Raw genomic sequence first — 17,129 nt, 5'->3', positions numbered from 1 at the left:
CTGGTTCTTTTAAAGGCAAAACGAGGTGCTGGGATGTTTAGTGCATCACTGTTTATGATTCTCCAGTTACGGTTGATGATTCTTTTGATTTTGTTGGAGAGGGGGGTGAAGGTTGTGACGCAGGTGATCACGTTATTGGTATCGGGCTCTCTCGTTTCCAGGAGGCCCTCACGAGTGTTGTTCCTAGCCCGTTTTTTAGCTTGGTTGATTACTTTTGCTGGATAGTGCCTCTTCGCCAGGTTCTCAGATAGGGTGTTGGCTTGTCTGTCAAAATCCTGTAGTTTGCTGCAATTGCGCCTAATCCTGAGAAACTGGCCGTAGGGTAAGTTTTCCCGTAGAGCTTTCGGGTGGTGGCTCTTAAAACTCAGGAGGCTGTTGCAGTCTGTCTCTTTTTTGTACGTGCTGGTGTGAAGTATCCCATTTTCTAGTTGGATAGATAAATCCAGAAAAGGGATTTTCTCGTCACTGGAGGTCATAGTGAAGCGTAAATGGGGGTCCTGATTGTTGATCCACTCAAAGAATTCCAGTGTCTTAGATGCCTGTCCTCTCCATAGGATCAGCACATCGTCTATGTACCGTTTCCAAGTGACCAGGTGTCGGTGAAACGGGTTGGCGTCTGTGAAGATGTGGTTGGTCTCAAAATGTGACATGTACAATCCAGCCAAGCTCGGCGCAAAGGTGCTCCCCATGCTGGTGCCTTGTACCTGGTGGTAGATGGTGGTTTTGTACATAAAATAATTGTTGGTGAGAGCAAGGGCAATGAGGGCCGAGATGAAGTTTGCCGGTGTAGACGTTGGAAGTTCCGAGTTTTGTAACAAGTTGCTTACCACTTCGATGGTTGCCTCCTGCGGAATATTCGTATAGAGTGCTTCCACGTCCAGTGTGAGCAGTAAGTTGATTTCCTCGGTGTTTTCATCATTAATGGTTCGGATGAGGTTGAGCACATCTCTGGTGTCTTTGAGGTAAGCTGGAGTAGCCTGGACCAAAGGACGCAAAAAGAAGTCACTGAACTGGCTCAAAGGTTCCAGAAGGGAGCCTATCCCAGATACGATCGGACGGCCAGGGCACGGGGTGACCCCCTTATGGATCTTAGGTAGAAGATAGAAGTAGGGCATCCTAGGAGATGGATTCACCAAAAAGGCTGCTTCTTTAGATGTAATCCATCCCTCTGTTGCTGCTTCATTGACCAAGGTTCTGATCTGGTTCAATAGCCTTGAAGTTGGATCGGTCTCTAGAATCTCATAGTACTCAGTGTTGTTAAGTTGGCGCAGGCACTCCTTCTCATAGTCCTGTATGTCGAGGATCACAGTGGCGCCCCCTTTGTCCGCCGGTTTTATTACGATGGAGTCATCATTCTGAAGGGTGGTTACCGCTCTCCGCAGTTTTTTGGGAAAGTTGTTGTAAGCGTTCGGAGGTTCTAATCGATTAACCTCCTTGAGAACAGCTTTTTCGAAAGTGAGGACCTCGTGTGGGACCATCCCAGCGGTGGGGGTGAATTTCGACGGGGGTCTCAAGCCAGTGTCGTCCTCAGTTTGTGTTTGGTTGTCTTTGAAGAAGGCCCTAAGTCTCACTTTGCGAAACAGTTGATGTAGTTCCTCATTGGTTCTGAAATTGTCCTCCTGTGGAGTGGGCACAAACCCAAGTCCTAGTTCCAAGGCTGTGGTCTCGTCGGCGTTCAAAGGTCTCGAAGACAGGTTGACGATCAGTTTTTTTGTTGGTGTTGTGCCATGCTTCTCGTTGTTCTCTGTTGGTTGTCCGGATCTTGCCAATGTACCTGCTTGTTCCCTCTTCTTCTTCCTCTGCCTCTGCCCCTGCCTCTGTTCTGAAAAGGAGGAGGAGGGTTGTGGAGGAATGGTTGCTGAAAACCCTGTTGTAGTGGGTTGTATGGAGGGTACCACATGGGTCCGTGTTGTGGGAATGGTTGGGGTGGAAAACCGTAGAAAGGTGGTGGCCCTAGTGGTGGTGGTAATAGACCCTGTGGGTTGGAGCGACGGCCCCAGCTATGATTACTCGAGTTGCTACCCGAGGAACGACCTGATTGGTTAGACGTTGATGGTCCATCGTCAGAGATCGTGTCGGTCTCTGTTGGTTGGAAGTCCTCTTTTGTATAGGGATAGATCTTTTCCCTATCAAATCTCTTCAGGTCCTTCTGTAGTTTGGTTATCTTCTGGTTTAGAAGGTAGTCTCGGTGGTCAGAGATTTCAGAGTTTATCTCTGCTAGGCGAGTTTTATATGCAGACAGGCTAATGCTGGTTTTGAGACCGTTCTCTGCTATATTGATCTTAACAATCAAAGCATCCGATAGGCGTTTTGCGGTACTGATGATCAAAATGATCCAATCCCGAGTGCATTTCCATGCAATTTGGCTCCATTCGCGTCTGAATATAAGGTCTTCCAAAAAGATCCTCGGTGCCGTGCGGACCAGCAATCCGTTAGGTGCCGAGTTTGCTCTGAGGTATTCGGTCATAATAGAGCCGTGAAGAGCGGTCTTTACCTGAAGTTTTTTGAGAGAAGTAAGGGTATTCCAGTCGCCTTGTGCGCTGGTCCCTGCTGTGTTGCCATCAACATCTAGGAGTGACGGGGTTCTCAGGATTTCAGCCACAATGTCCTCACCGTAGCTGAGGCCTAGGTTGTCCCCCAGGGTAGAAAATGACATGTCTCAGGGAAGGTGGGGGAGAAGGGTCAAGAAGTGGAAATGGGTAAGGAAACAAGAGAGGAAAAAGATGAGGAAAGCAAGTGAAAGAGAGGGTCCCTCGGCTGAGCCGCCGTGCTTAATACTGTATCCAAAAAAAGGGGAGGGGGGGACCAGGAGCTGGTTAATGGTCCAGTGCCTGTGCTCCGAGAAGTCAATAGGGTAATTACTAGAAGGCACTGTTCCAGGGTCGGTATGGTAGAAAGTCAACCAAGACCGTACCTCGAAAAGAGGAAAGTAAAGAGGAAGGGATGGATCTATCTGTTCGTGGTCTAGGATGGGGTACTCAGGATGGGGGGGAGACAACAAAAGTGTCTCTTGTTGCCCTCACACACCCCGAAGGATGTCATGCTTCATCATTGGGCAGTGCTCCTCGTCGGGCCGGCGGTGCAATGCCCTACGGGTCCCCCGAAGGGTCTCTTTAGCGGAGATCTTTTAAGACCGAGCTCTGATACTGCCTGTGGGTCCACTTGAGAGTCAACTTTGCTTTATTTGGGCTCCCCTGGTTGCTCCAGGCCTGCCCTGGCTCCCCTTGATGTGGTGAGTCTCCTGGTCCTTGCTGGGCCAGATCGACACTGAATTTGACCATCTGTGTTGCTTGCAGCTGCCAAGGCTTGTTGGTGCTCTCGCCGGACAACAATACCTCAGCACTCGTCATCCTTCGTGGGACAGCTCGTATACAGCTCCTGGTCGCCCTAGACGTCTCCTGGTCCACGCAGCTGAAGAGTTAAGATCACTGTCAACACACCTGAAGCACTCGACATCGGTGGGCATTCGTCTACCAAGCCCCTGGTCACTCCAAAGTGACCCAGACTCTGTCCCCTCTGCTTTCAGGTTCTTCTCATCTAGAATCCATATTTGGATTCCACCGGACACTTTTCGTACTTACAGCAGCAGCATAGGTGGTTCCTTGGGGTCCCAGCAATTCTACACCTTATAGACTAGGTCTAGTCCCGAATCGTGGTTCTTGTACAACTTGTTTAGTATATGGCTTGGTCTCCCCCTGGAGCCCACTGTGTATTGTGCTAATTACGTTTGATTCTTCGCAATTGTATTATTTGATTTGTCTTCTATTCTTGTGTAGAATACATATTTTTATAACTTCCCTTTCATTTAACCAATACTATACGGTTGCATTCTGGTAGAACAAGATGCTCAACATTCCTTCAAAACCTAGCCTGAAGGCTGCTCTCCATAGCTACCACTAGGATAGCTTTCTATAAAGGTTATATTTGACCTAATCACCATAAGGGTTGTGTGGACTGATACAAGATGCCCACTTTAATTAGTGGACAGCATATACCAGACCTACTTCTCACAGCGCTCTTCTTGGTTGAAAGCTCCCTTTATACAGAACTCCTTGAGCTTAGCCACAGTGTAGTTCTCCAGACGGAGGAGATCAAATTGCATTCCTGCAGGTATGGCCACAGGCACATTTAGGTAGAATGAGAGTTCATTCGGAAGAAGCAAAAGAGCCAATCAAGGAGAATTTGATAAAAACTCAAATTGGTGTCAAACCATTCATATGGGATTTTAGTGTTATACAAAATAACTATATGGCACTGCACAAACACAATTATAAATTCCCACCACTGAACACCAATGTGAGAAATTGGGTTGTTGGGTGAGGGGGGTGTGAACCATTGTCAAGCAACAGCCAGTCACTTAATTAACCTGTGCTTAACCCTCGAGGAGCTTGGCACAAATGTAGTCAGGGTAACATAGAGGCAACGTGTAAAGTATTTTTGCAGCACACAAACCTGAATATAGGAAAAACACCGTACAAGAAATGTCCCACAATTTAGAAAAAAGGAGTAAAATGTATTCAATTATTTGACACCAAAAGGACAAAAATCCAATCAGTAGAAGAGGAGTTTAGTTTCATACAAACCTAAAGATTTCAGACAAATATAGCACCTGAAAGCACAAAGCACTACTCGCGGTTATCTAGTTGTGCAAGACCACGTGCATGTCACTAGTACAGCCTGACCACGATGGAGCACGGGCTGGATACAGGAACCTGAATAGCCCTGCGGAAAAAGTTATCAACTAAAGTCCAGAGCAAAGAGTTCTGTTTGTGGTGGAGGAGGTCTTGAGGAGCAGGGACAGTACCGTGGATGGTCGACGCTGTAGAGCGAAGAACAGGCTGGGCTTCGCAGATGGTCGCCACAGTAACATAAAGCTTGTGTTGTGTGTCGTGGACGGTCGATGTTGGATTGGTGGTGCCGGTCACTGCAGGCTGCCGATATTGCACCGTAAAGTGCAAATCTAGTGTTTGCGGTCATCACTGTAGAGCAAAGAGTCGGGTTTGCGGAGCTTCGCTTTGGAAGTCGGAACGACCTTGCTATGGGCGGCATGATATTAACGGGCTTGTTCGTGGTCGCGAAGAGCCCAAACTTCAGCATTTCTTCCTTTCTTTGTTGACAAGCTAACTGATGCCACACCGAGGGCCCAGGACCGGAGGGGCACCTCTTGGGTATGAGAACACACTCCAACAAGGTTTAGGCAGTTTCCAGACAACTGGGCACATGCTGGGGGGTTCTTGAGCTTGGTATATCCCTGTAGCCCTGAACAGGAGGTCAGTCAGCTCACCCTTGTAGTCATTACAGCCTGGGATGAAGAATACAGCTCCGGTCTTCCTTCTCAGCAAGTAGGGCACACCTCAAGCAGAAGGGCATCCTCCTTCTGCAGTATCAACAGGGTCATGAGTATATTGAATAGTGGGTCTTATGGTCCCTTTTTATTTACCTGGTGCCCACTTTGAAGTGGTTGAAGCTGCTGGAGTTTTCCCCATAGATCTGGGATTTCCTTCCTCCCTGCCCTGGTCCCAGTCTGGCTTGGGGCACAATAGGCTAGTATGAATTTCTTTTTGTAAGAGGCAACCCTACTGAATTGAAAGTGTGGCAGCTGACAGCTTCGCCACTCATCATGCCAGAGAGGGACCATTCTGCCAACACCCAGACCCTCTATTGTGTAGCTGTTTAGAAGGAATACACAAAGGCCAACTGCTAATTACATCTAGTCATTTGACACAGGAACAGGCTACAGGCACCAAATGGTGAGGACAAGAAAATTATAACTTTCTAAAAGTGGCATTTTCAGAATTGTGACTTAAAACCCAACTTTACAATTAAAGCAGGTTTTAAACTACATTTCTCAGACACCAAACAGGATATTCATACATGCTCCCATACAAAAGGTGTCAATTAATAAATGTAATAAGGTAACCCAATGTCAACCAATGAGAAAGACAGGCCTTACAGTACATGTCCAACTTTCTGAATACAAAGCGCACTGCACTACGGGCCGTTTGGAGCCTACTCTCGGTGGTGACATATGTATTAAAAGGGAAGGCTTAGGCCTAGCAAAATGTTTTTTTCAGGTTGATATGGCAGCTTAAAACTGCACACACAAGCTTTAATGGCAAACTCAGAGACATGTTTCAAAAGGCTACATAAGTGGATGGCTCAATCAGTGTTACAGGCCCACTAGTAGCATATCATTTACAGGCTATGGGTACGTGTTGTACCAATTTACTAGGAGCCTATAAGTAAATAAAATGTGCCCAATTGGGTGCTAGCCAATTTTACCATGTTTGAAAGAGAGAACACTTTAGCACTGGTTAGAAGCGTTAAATTGTACAGTCTTAAAAGCCAAAAAAATGGGTTAAGAAAACAGAAGGTAAAATGTTTGGGGGATGACCCTGCAGAGAGGGCCAAGTTCCACAGTAACTGTTTAAAAATACAAAGTAATGAGTATGTTTTTAAATTAAATTATAGGATTGCACAGACTAAATGCCATGACTACTGAATATTCTGAAGGAAACAAATAAACCGTTGTACACTGTTTAGAACTGTAAACAAGTGATCATAAGTCTGGCTACTCGTGCACTTTGTTATATGCTGTCTTCATGCAAGAAGCCTTAACCCATTGATGGATCCCAGGACATGGAGTGCAATAATGTACAGCCGAGCTTTCCAGCTTTCATTGAAAGATCAGTCCCTCCTTGACCTTGCAAACACTTAAGAATGATCAAGCACTTAGAAAATGTATACGAAGATGCTATTTCCAACCAAAATAGTCCTGGAAATGGCAATCCCACTTACACCAATGCTCTTATGCCTTGCCTCACAATCCCGGCTTAAAATAATTTCATCGGTCCTACCTACCCAGAAAAGGGGAAACGTTTGTTTCTCACAATGCTCTTTAAAATGTTCAATACTGCAAGCAAGCTAGATCAATTTAGCGGTACTAGAGAGCACACATTCTTAATTATAGACAAAAGTGAGGCATAATACTGCTTTTCAAGTTACCATACTCTTTACTATGACTAGCCGCCAAATAGTTTCATGTCATGTATGACACCCTAAGCCAATGCTGGTTTTTTCAGCTAAAAGTACTTGGCAGACTGGGCATTTAGTGCTTATACTTATAATGGTAAAAGCAAACCTACAAGTTTCAAATTGCAACACGCTTTAGGCTACAAGACAGGGACGTGCTGATGGGGTTGCCAAATACTTTGGGACACTTGCCAGATATAAACATGTTTAACATTTTAAACATCACACTGGAATACATGATTGCCACCATCTTATTGTTAGGCCTGAGACACTAACTTAATCATCACAATTCAGGGAGTGAGGCATTAAGATTATTTGGAGGTCCTATGTACCAAATACTGAGAGCCAGGGCAAGGCTGACAAAAGACTTTTATATTACAGAGAGGCTCACAGCTGATCTGTTTTCTTTCACTAAATCACAGCGCAGATTTCAACAGGACGTTTGTCTTCACTCCCCATGGACAGGCTAAGTGCAGCACTTGGGCGAAAACTCAGACCCCCACTTTGGCTTCCCCTTGCACCCCGTAGAGGGGCCTATACCACAGTTTGAAGGTCACTGCACTACACCAAAACCATTACATCTGGGGGCAGTATATTGTGGAGACAACTGCATGGTGGGACACTACGTTATCAAAAGTAATTGAAAATTCATTAAGAGTGAAATAAAATAAATGTTTAAAAAAAGTGAAGGTCAATATTTAAATTAATAAAAATGTGCATAAAAAGAAAGGAGTTGGTGGTGGTCATGAGTAAAGGAGAATTACCAGGAAATATGTATAACTTATTTATGTTTAAAGGATTTTGGGGTGGTCCTCCTGCACTACAAGATATAGTATGAATTTTTTAATTGCATCTAGTAAATTCAGCAAATTTACTTGAATATGAAATACAATAAAATAATTAAGGATCACGTAATGGATAAATTATGAATATTTACAAAGTTAAAATATTAGGATTAGATTAGGTGTTATGGTTATACTATGGTCAAATTAAATTAGGCAAGGTGAAACCTTTTAAAAATTAAGGAAAAAATAAAATCCAAAGGTAAATATTAGGCTATAGATGGCAAATAAAAATGACAATAAAGGATACAAAATAAGACTAGTGTTACAATATACAAAAATGTACAAATGTATCTTCACCAAAGACTATGTATTGTCTTATGTAGTTGTCACCGTTATATATTGGCCCATGAATCAGTGCCCTTAATGTAGGGTCTCATAATGTTGTGGTAACATACTACCCGCTGAGATGTCCGATGAAAAATGTTTAGGCATGCAGGTGCTATGAATGATTAGACAAATGTAATGCCTTGCATAATTCATTGAAGGGACTTAGCTATTGAAGCTGCCAGGCATGTTGCGCTGAGGTCTAGCATCCTGTGGGTAGAGAAAGCCACGATTCTGAAAAAAATGGGGAATCTGTGAAGGACTACATAATTAAGAAGCTTCAGCTAATTCTCACAGAGTTTTACGGACACATGTATTAGATACAATATTCAGTGCGGAAGTCTGTCAGAAACCTACACTACAGTTTAAGAGACGATGGGCCATATGTATCATCACATTTCACCATAGACACAGAATGGGCAAAACCCTTTGATACATCTGGCCCTATGAGCCCAATTATGAGTTTGTCAGGCACACAACCAGCCTGCCATGGTGGCAGTCGAGTGAATGCCACTTCACAAGTTTACCGCAGGGCTGGCGGTGTGCAAGTGATGCAGTCACGACAGCGGCATGCTTCGGTTCTAAGAGAGCCTGAAGGCAATGCCGGCCGCACTGCTGCACATCCCATGTTGGGACGCGCTGTTGCCATGCACATCATGCATGGCAAACCGTGACTGCACCTATAGTGCGGGCATAGGGGGGGCAAAATATGTGCCCCATCCCCAATACCCGTTGGCTAAATCGACCTATGGTCCTTTTTGTGGCCCTTTACCTGCCTTTCTGCCGACCTTTTAATGGTGGGGTCCCCGTCATGAAAAGGTTGGAGGAAAGGCAGGTCATACTTCCCATGCCGGTAGCACCACCACTGACTGCTGCAGTCCACATTGCCACCACAGCAGGAGCTCCTATCTTGGCAGTGGCAGCGGTCCGACTGCACACATTGTAATCGGGCGGTCAGACCGCCACAAACTGTACGGCAGTCCCAAGACCGCCAAAGTCATAATCAGCCACTATATTCTGTGTAGGAAAAGAAATGGAAACAAAACATTCTTTAAAAAACTTTTATTTTAAAATTGCACATGGGAAAGTGAAGTTAGATGCTCAAGACATATTCACCCATTAGAATTACAAGATTATACCAGAAAAATAAAAGTGTCTATGCCAAGAATAGTATATAACTTTTACCTAGCAATATTAGGTATTGTATAGGCTCCGTGCAACCATTGAAGTAGGTTCTACGAGCATGCAGTTGTCCTTTCCTCTCATCAAGAATGTGATCCAGAATAGTCAAAGTTTGTATTGCTTCTCATACCTGGCATAGGAGACTGTCATTACAGTTTCAACACACAGTGTTCAACAATCTTTAATTAAGCAATCTTTACTGTTGAGATTTGGTGCAGAGTTTAGTCAGAAGTTTGTGTAATCCTAGTCAGCAGCATTTTTAAAACAGGAGTTCAACGATTTCCTTATTCCTTCAAGACACTGAACACATTTCAAACGACAGTACTGTCAATTAAAATCACTTTGGCACCACAGCATTGTGGAAAGTCTTCAGTTGTATGATTTATTTTGTGCAAATCAGTTGAATGCCTTCTAGCGGATGAACTATAAACTAATATACTTTAAGAATAAATTGACTTGCATTCATCAAACTTCAAAAAAATAAAATTAAATTATAGAAGAAGCAATCACAGATTGCAGTTATAGTTGCCCTTTATGGGAAAATTGCAAATTTGCAGGTTTACACAATTTTACATCTAGAATTTATATTTTTTTGTAAAACTTGATGTTAGAGCCAAACAGTTGTCTTCCTTTGTGGATGTGTAGTATGACATATTTCACTGATCTTCATTCTTCATTCTTGGTGTGACTTGTCTGTGAGGAGTTTGTATTCATACTGCAAAAACAAGTACAAACATATGTTATCAAGTATGTTTAACCTGCAGCTACGAATTGCAGAATGAAGTGCAATGATTTCTTGACACTTACAGGAAAGACAAGTACACCGGGGCTGCACCTGTTTTTGGTTGTAATGTTGGCTTGTTTACAAATATGCATCTCTTAAAAAAACAGCAACTTAAAAACATTAATACTTTTTTCCCCCTTTTTTTTTTATGAGTTCAGAGTGTATTTGATGGATTTCAAGCTACATGTTATCCCCCCAAGTACTATATAATGGCAAGGAGAATGCTTTTCACACTAATATGTACAACATATATGCATCTACAAAGGATTGTCCATTCTACCTGAATGATAACTTCAGCATCAAATTATCAGACACACCTTGGGTTTTAAGTTCTGTCACGATGCAAGGGTACAATATACTTTGCCTATGGAGCTCCTCCTCAACAGATCGCTTAATCCATAGTTATGTTTCTTAAGAGGCTGAATAAGTGGCTAGAAACAGCTTTGCAGTGTGTCACGGAACGTCACTTGCAATAACTGGTAAATCCACTTTCCCTAACAATCTACAATCGGATAAATTGTAGCAGAGCCCAAAGTAAATTGAAACATTTTGACAGGGTTAACTTAAAAAGGAGTAATTGGTAGGCCTTCATTTTGAACTGGAGAATATGGAGTAAACAAAACACTAATCAACATTACAGTTATTTAAAAATGTGGAAAACGCCGGTTTATTTGATGCTTCGGATTGTTCTCCATATTAGCCTTACTAGCATATTTTTGAAGTGCAACAGTTAAAAATGCTTCCACAGAAGGAGTCTGCTGCAGCCTTTTCCTTTTCTCAAATTCTCCGGGGAAGAAGCACTTGCTCCCCTATCCTCCTTCTCTATTTTTATTTCCTTATTTCAGCAAAGAATTTCAGCATGGCAATGGAATAAACCTAAAACAGCCGTCAAAGTTGTCAGTGGCCCACCTCCCTCAATAATGCATTCCGTAATTTTCAAGAAAAGAGTTTAGCAGCTGCAGAAATTAAAAGGAGTCCCAAAAGGTTTGAAAGGAGGCTTGAGAGGAGCACCAGTGCTGGATGAATTGGCAAAAAACACATAGCTTGTGAAAATGTAAGACTACAGGATTGCAGCCGGATAGGTGTGGTGATCGGAATCAGGATGATGTGAAAAAAGGAGCCCAAAATACAATGATGCAAGAGGTTGAGGGAATGTCCATTCCTCAATAAAAAAAACAGAAAGCACTGCATTAGTGTCTTTTAAAAATACAGGGTGTGAGGTGAGACATTTGTTACCAAAATACACATAAGGAAGGGAAAATGAACAATACTAACCAAGATTAAGGAAGTCAAGGTAATATTTCACAAAATGTCATTCAAAAGGCTGTTTTAAGATGATGTTTCAGCAACTACAAAACTTCTTATATTGTATCTGGCATCTGTATCAAGTGGTGCTACCATTAGTGTTGCACTATAGCTGTGAGTTTCTTGTCCATTTTGATGGGGCTAGAGTGCATAGTTGATTACAAGCTTGCTGTCTAACCTACGTGTAAAAGCATGACATGATGGGCATAAAGACTCAAGAGATACTCCACTCTCACCTCAGCGAAGGTGGAGTTGCACATCAGTGTCCACAGGCCACAGACATTAAGGCTGAGTGAGTGCTGTTTCATTAATACTAACTCCACCAGGTCAGCCCTTCAGGTAGGGGAGCCAGGGAATGTATTATCTTGAGGCATCACACAAATCTGTACTCTTTCTCAGACCCTACTGTAATACCACTACCTGGTTGGTGAATAATGAAATGCTGTGGTTGTTACAGGAGTGGAAACATCTATGTCTTTAGTGCTTTTAGGAATGTAAGGAGGCCTGTCCGTTTTCTTATATACATAGGGAGGAAGTTTTTGAGATTGGCAGTCTGTATCGTGCACTGCATGTACAAGACTTTCCAGGCTAAGCATGCACTGCATGTACAAGACTTTCCAGGCTAAGCAAATCATAGAAGTGCCGCCCTTGATCTACGATCTCTCCTTGACGGCTAGGTTTTAAGCTTGTGTGGCATGAAGATCAGGTCCATATTGTGGACTGACCAATGTACAAGCACAAGTAGAGTGCTTGCTGGATCCAAGTGATGTGTTTCTGTGAGCGCAGGTAGAAGAGGACAATTGCAGCAGTGTTTAAGGTTCATTCTTGACTGCCTCAAAGAATTAAAGGAGCACAAAGGTATAAGCCACTGCCATTGACAATATTTAACTTTGAGAGTATGAATCCAACAGTTATCTAGATCCACTGAGGGAACCCCAGGAAGGTGAAGATGGACCTCAGCATCTTGAGTGTGTATAAAAGAGAACAGGGATAGACTTGCCAGCATAACAGCATTCTAGATGCTACAGGCTCCGGAGTCCCTCACGACTCGGAGCTCTCCACTCACTATCAACACACAACCATTTGAGCCAGCCTGAATCTCCACTGCATGGATGGCCCAAGAAAAGGGCACCCTGCCTGTGTGCCCATCAGAGGACAGAAGAAGTCATGCAGCCTTGTCTCTTGGTCTTCGCTTTTAAGTTATAGGGTACTTTGTTCCACTCAGATACTCACAACTATATGCAAACAGAAGGCTGTGCCCCACTTGCAAAGCATTCTACAGGTAAAAAGTGACAACTGAATGTTTTCTAGAAAAGGCAGTGAAAGTTATTAATAAAGAGATTGCACAAGATGAGTTTCAAATTAGCAATGCAACAACGCTTCTATTTAAACTTACTATGGAAATTTATATAATTATCACTTAAAGTGGTTGCTTCTCCTTTAGGGATCACATTTACAGTCAAACCGATGTGCACGGAGCTTTTTGTGATCAACTGTGTTTTGTCCAACCCGACGGTATAAGTAGAAGGGGAAATCTTGCAAGACCAAGTTAAAAATTGGCAATGCAAGGCATTCTGTTCCCATGTGTTTCATTCTAAGAAAGGTCCTGTAATCACACCTTTTACAGTTAGGGACACAGAGGACTGTACCATTGACAATGGGCTTCCAATAAGTGTCAACAACACCTTCAATAGTTTAGCTATACAACTCTTTCAGCAGGCCACACTGTATGTTATGGGGCTAATATATGTTCCTCCCCTCAACCATTCCCAGAAAAAGAGTTGAGTTTGACAACGTTATTATGGCAAGATGGTAAGGCTGATGTAATCTTCTTAAATGTCTTGCTTGGGACTGTGTGGTAATCAATTTGATCAGGGCTGAATTTGTGAGCGGGGTATCTGATTGGATTAATCATGGCTCATATTCCATTTTCATATTTATTTTGGTCTCCCTAGGTTTTTTTAATATAATTTTCTTTTTAACAGAACTTTGTAGTCATTTTCCGCTATGGTTAACCCAATAGGCAGCAGACTTCCCTCAATTGCTGATTCATAACATTTGAGTCTTTCAAAGATAATGACTGACTACCACCAGTTGTCTCCTCAGGGACATTCAACTTTATCATATGTAACAATCCATTTATTTCCAATATACCAGTAATTAGTTGTGAAATCTGATTTTAAAGTTTTTTGTGTTGGTATCGGGTCATAGATATTGCTAGTCTTAGTTCTAAAATAGGCAATGATGTATGATCTAAATTTGTTAATCAATTAAGTGTTATTTTGCAAAAAGATACATGGACTACTATGGATTTTTATCCAAAGGGTTATGTACCTCTTAAACCTTCCTCCTCAAGAAGGGCCAAAGTGGGCCGCCTCATAAGGATTTAAGTCACCTTTAATTGCAATGTCATTGAATGGCCCTTCGGAGTCCCTGACACTCAGGGACAGTCTAGCTTCCTGGACAATTTCATGGGGCCTTAGGAGTCTATCTTCAAATTTTAAGAGGCAATCTCAATGGTAAAATTGCAGCTATATCGACTGGTAATGTGGACGTTGATGTTGAAATAGCTGCACCGATTGTTTCTATCTATCTTATCTATCTCATGGTAACAGGGGAATATCTTCTGGCTTTAAAACACCAAATGGACATTATGTTGTCAACTATGATTTTTTGCATAGTGGTTCCACTAGTCGGAACATTTCTGCCAGTGGGGATTCCAGTATTATTGCTACATTTAGTTTTTTACCCTTTCTGCTGGTAAGGGTTATTGATTATAGTATCAATCCCCAGTGGATATGGCTAACACAACAGTTTTCTCCTTTATGTTTCTAATACAGTCCTACAGTCTACCATCACAAATTCTAATCAGGAAGCCATAAAAGATGGTAGTTTAAGGTTGATAGATCCCTCGATTCTAAAACAGGTTGTTCACTTCTCATTGCATAATATATATCTATGTTTGGAGGAATTTGCTGATGTAACTGAAAATCGCGAGGCCTTTAACACTATTTCAGGTGTTCTAGGCAATAAACTTAAAGAACATGGTCAGCCTGGTTTGAATTGTTTTTAAAAAAAATAATTGTCTGATCGATCATGCAGCCTGCCCAATTGAAACCTTCACTACAATTTGAAGTGTACCCCATGCACCCATGAGAAGCCTACCTTGCGCAGAACCTCTTGTACGAAAGTCATCAAAGAAGAGAAATGTTTAATTGGTAACAAAGCATGAGATGACCAGAAAAAAGCTGGTGTTACGGAAGATAAGACTGCATTTTGGAAAGTACTCATTTATTGCTTCAGGAGGAGCAGTCCCACTCGAATTTCAAGTACATATTTAACCTAAATCCTGGGTCAACCACTTTACTTCTTGTGTCGTATTAATTGACCTCCAGAAGTTTTACAAGTTTCACAGGGAAAAGCAATTTTTCATTTATCAGAGCTCCTCGATGCAATTAACAGAAGTCCTCGTGACAAAGCACCACATCCTGACATGTTTCCATGAATCTCTTTAGACATTAACATGGAACTACATGCTTCAGTTATTACTATTTTTATTTTCTAAGTTGCTACTATTCCTACTTCATGGAGGCGATCAACTACAGCTCATATTAAAAAAAATTAAAAAGGCAACAAAGGGTATTATAGGTGCTACTGCTCGCTCTGATTAACAGAATCAAAAGTAAAGGAGATAAAGCTGGTATTTTCTTTAAATAGATATTTAAGAACCTCTTGGTCAATGTTACGTATGGTCCAGGGCGATGGTTTCTGGACAGCTTTGAAGTGCCATCTAGTTCCTAGTGATACGTGTCAGCATCACTTACTATTTACTCTGGTTTTTTTTATATGTGATGGATGCAGCCTTTATGTCTAGAACAGCCAATCGACTCAAAAAAGTAATACTTATGTGAAGTTCATGGACAAGCTTTAGCGTGATCTTTCAAAAACCTTTATCCTCAATATGAGCACATGATCTCCTAGATCTGAAACATTTTCTATTAAGAATTGTCTTTTGGGGAAATCTCATACTTAGGAGTAACCTTTGAAAACACTAACAGGTAGACTCATTTGCTAAGGAGTAGATTAAGATGTATTTAGGCATTGCGGACAGCGTTTCATTTAACTACTCTCTTAGGTAACAAACCGCTGAAAGATATGCTATGCTGTCCATAAAAGTAGGTGTGTAAACACGAATATATAGAGAATGAGGCTTTATAGATACTATATCCACACAAGTAAAGGAAAACTGATTTTGTAGTTATTTATTGGGCTTGCCCCAAAGCAATGCACTTCATATGCCAAGAGGAATTGGACTTAAGAATAAATTATATTGACCACCCTTTTGTTATGGATTTCATTACTGGTCAACCCTGCGATAACTCTAAACTGACCGGTTATTATGGATTAAAAGAGTTTGGTGGCCAAAGATGTGTGCTTTGAGTTGGAGAGGCCAGACTTGTACGGGATCTCCTGAAATATAGTGAATTCTCTGAAATCATTAGTAAATGATTAAGTCAATCTATATCTCTAAAGAGGAAGTTGATATTGAGGAATTCAATGTTTATGATTACCTAGAATGTATTTTGACTATTTATATATACATCCAAGTGTGTTTTTTATGGTTTTGAACCTTTATACCCAAAATAAATGTTAATTGAATTGTATTGACACTGGTATATCAAATGTGTTAGAGACTCAAAGATCCATTATCTTGTTGGCATACATTAAGGGTGGTTCAAGAATTTCGGCTGGACAATGGTCCAGTTTTCTAGTTGAGATTTCAGTTTTCAATGATTTGAGTTTCAAGTAATTGCAGAACATTAAATGTTTTACTGCTAGTGAACTAGTCCAATGCAGCCCCTTGGTTCCCAGGCTCCTTTAGTCTGTGTAAACAGGGAGAACTCAAATCAGATTGTGCTAAATGCCACTGAAAGGCTAAATACAAGTTGTGCTGAAACGTCAGCTCAAGTGAAGTGAATACACCGCTTCATACCTCAAATGAGCAACTAAAGCATGTTCAAAGACGGGGAGCATACTGCTTCCTGAGGGTGCTAAGGATGGAATTGTGTGTTGGTGATGCGGCCTGTAGGTGCAGCGTTTTGAGGTTTTCAGTGCGAGCCATAACTGTGCTCTTATCATTCATGTTTTGATGCTAAGCCCATATTTGACCTTGAAGAGAATTGAAGTGTGATAGGATACTTAAGCCCCAAAGCTAGTTCATGGAAGACTAGATAGCAGGGTGACCTCTGTGTGTTAAGTGTACTGGGCAGTAAGCAAACTATTATGGAATAAAGCTCTGAAAAATACGTAAAAGATTGGCAAGGGACAGTCAACAGAAATTGGTTTTATACAACCAGCTATCTGTTTGTCAAAATATCAACCAGAACATTGTGCTCAAATCCATGAGACCTGATGATGGCCTTTTTAACACAACAGGGTTGAAAAACCGTTCATCACTACTGTGCTAGAGTGCACATAGGTGTAGGTTAATGGACATCAAAACTCCCAGTACTCTACAACTTGGTATCCAAGCCTCTTACTCTCCTTAATCATATTTTTGCACTATGCGTAAATCACTTGTACTCTGTGACTGCTTTTTGCACTAAACTTTTTCCTTCTTGTCTGTTGACTATTGTATACCTGATGGACTGTTGTTA

At 41.9% G+C, this 17,129-nt stretch overlaps 1 protein-coding gene across 3 annotated transcripts in view; it reads right to left on the bottom strand.

The window, feature by feature from the left end:
* Positions 1-9,248: 9,248 nt before the first annotated feature.
* INSIG2 (insulin induced gene 2) overlaps positions 9,249-17,129 on the bottom strand; it is a 97,475-nt gene continuing 89,594 nt past the window's right edge. For all 3 annotated transcript variants that reach the window (XM_085647466.1, XM_085647465.1, XM_085647467.1), the window contains exon 6: positions 9,249-10,098. In XM_085647466.1, coding sequence (XP_085503592.1) covers positions 10,057-10,098 — 42 coding nt within the window. In that variant the 3' untranslated portion in view covers positions 9,249-10,056. The remainder of the gene's footprint in view (positions 10,099-17,129) is intronic.

Source organism: Triturus cristatus, chromosome 3_2 (genome assembly GCF_964204655.1).
Source record: "Triturus cristatus chromosome 3_2, aTriCri1.1, whole genome shotgun sequence".
Taxonomy (NCBI): Eukaryota; Metazoa; Chordata; class Amphibia; order Caudata; family Salamandridae; genus Triturus; species Triturus cristatus.
This window is presented reverse-complemented; position numbering and strand designations above follow the sequence as displayed.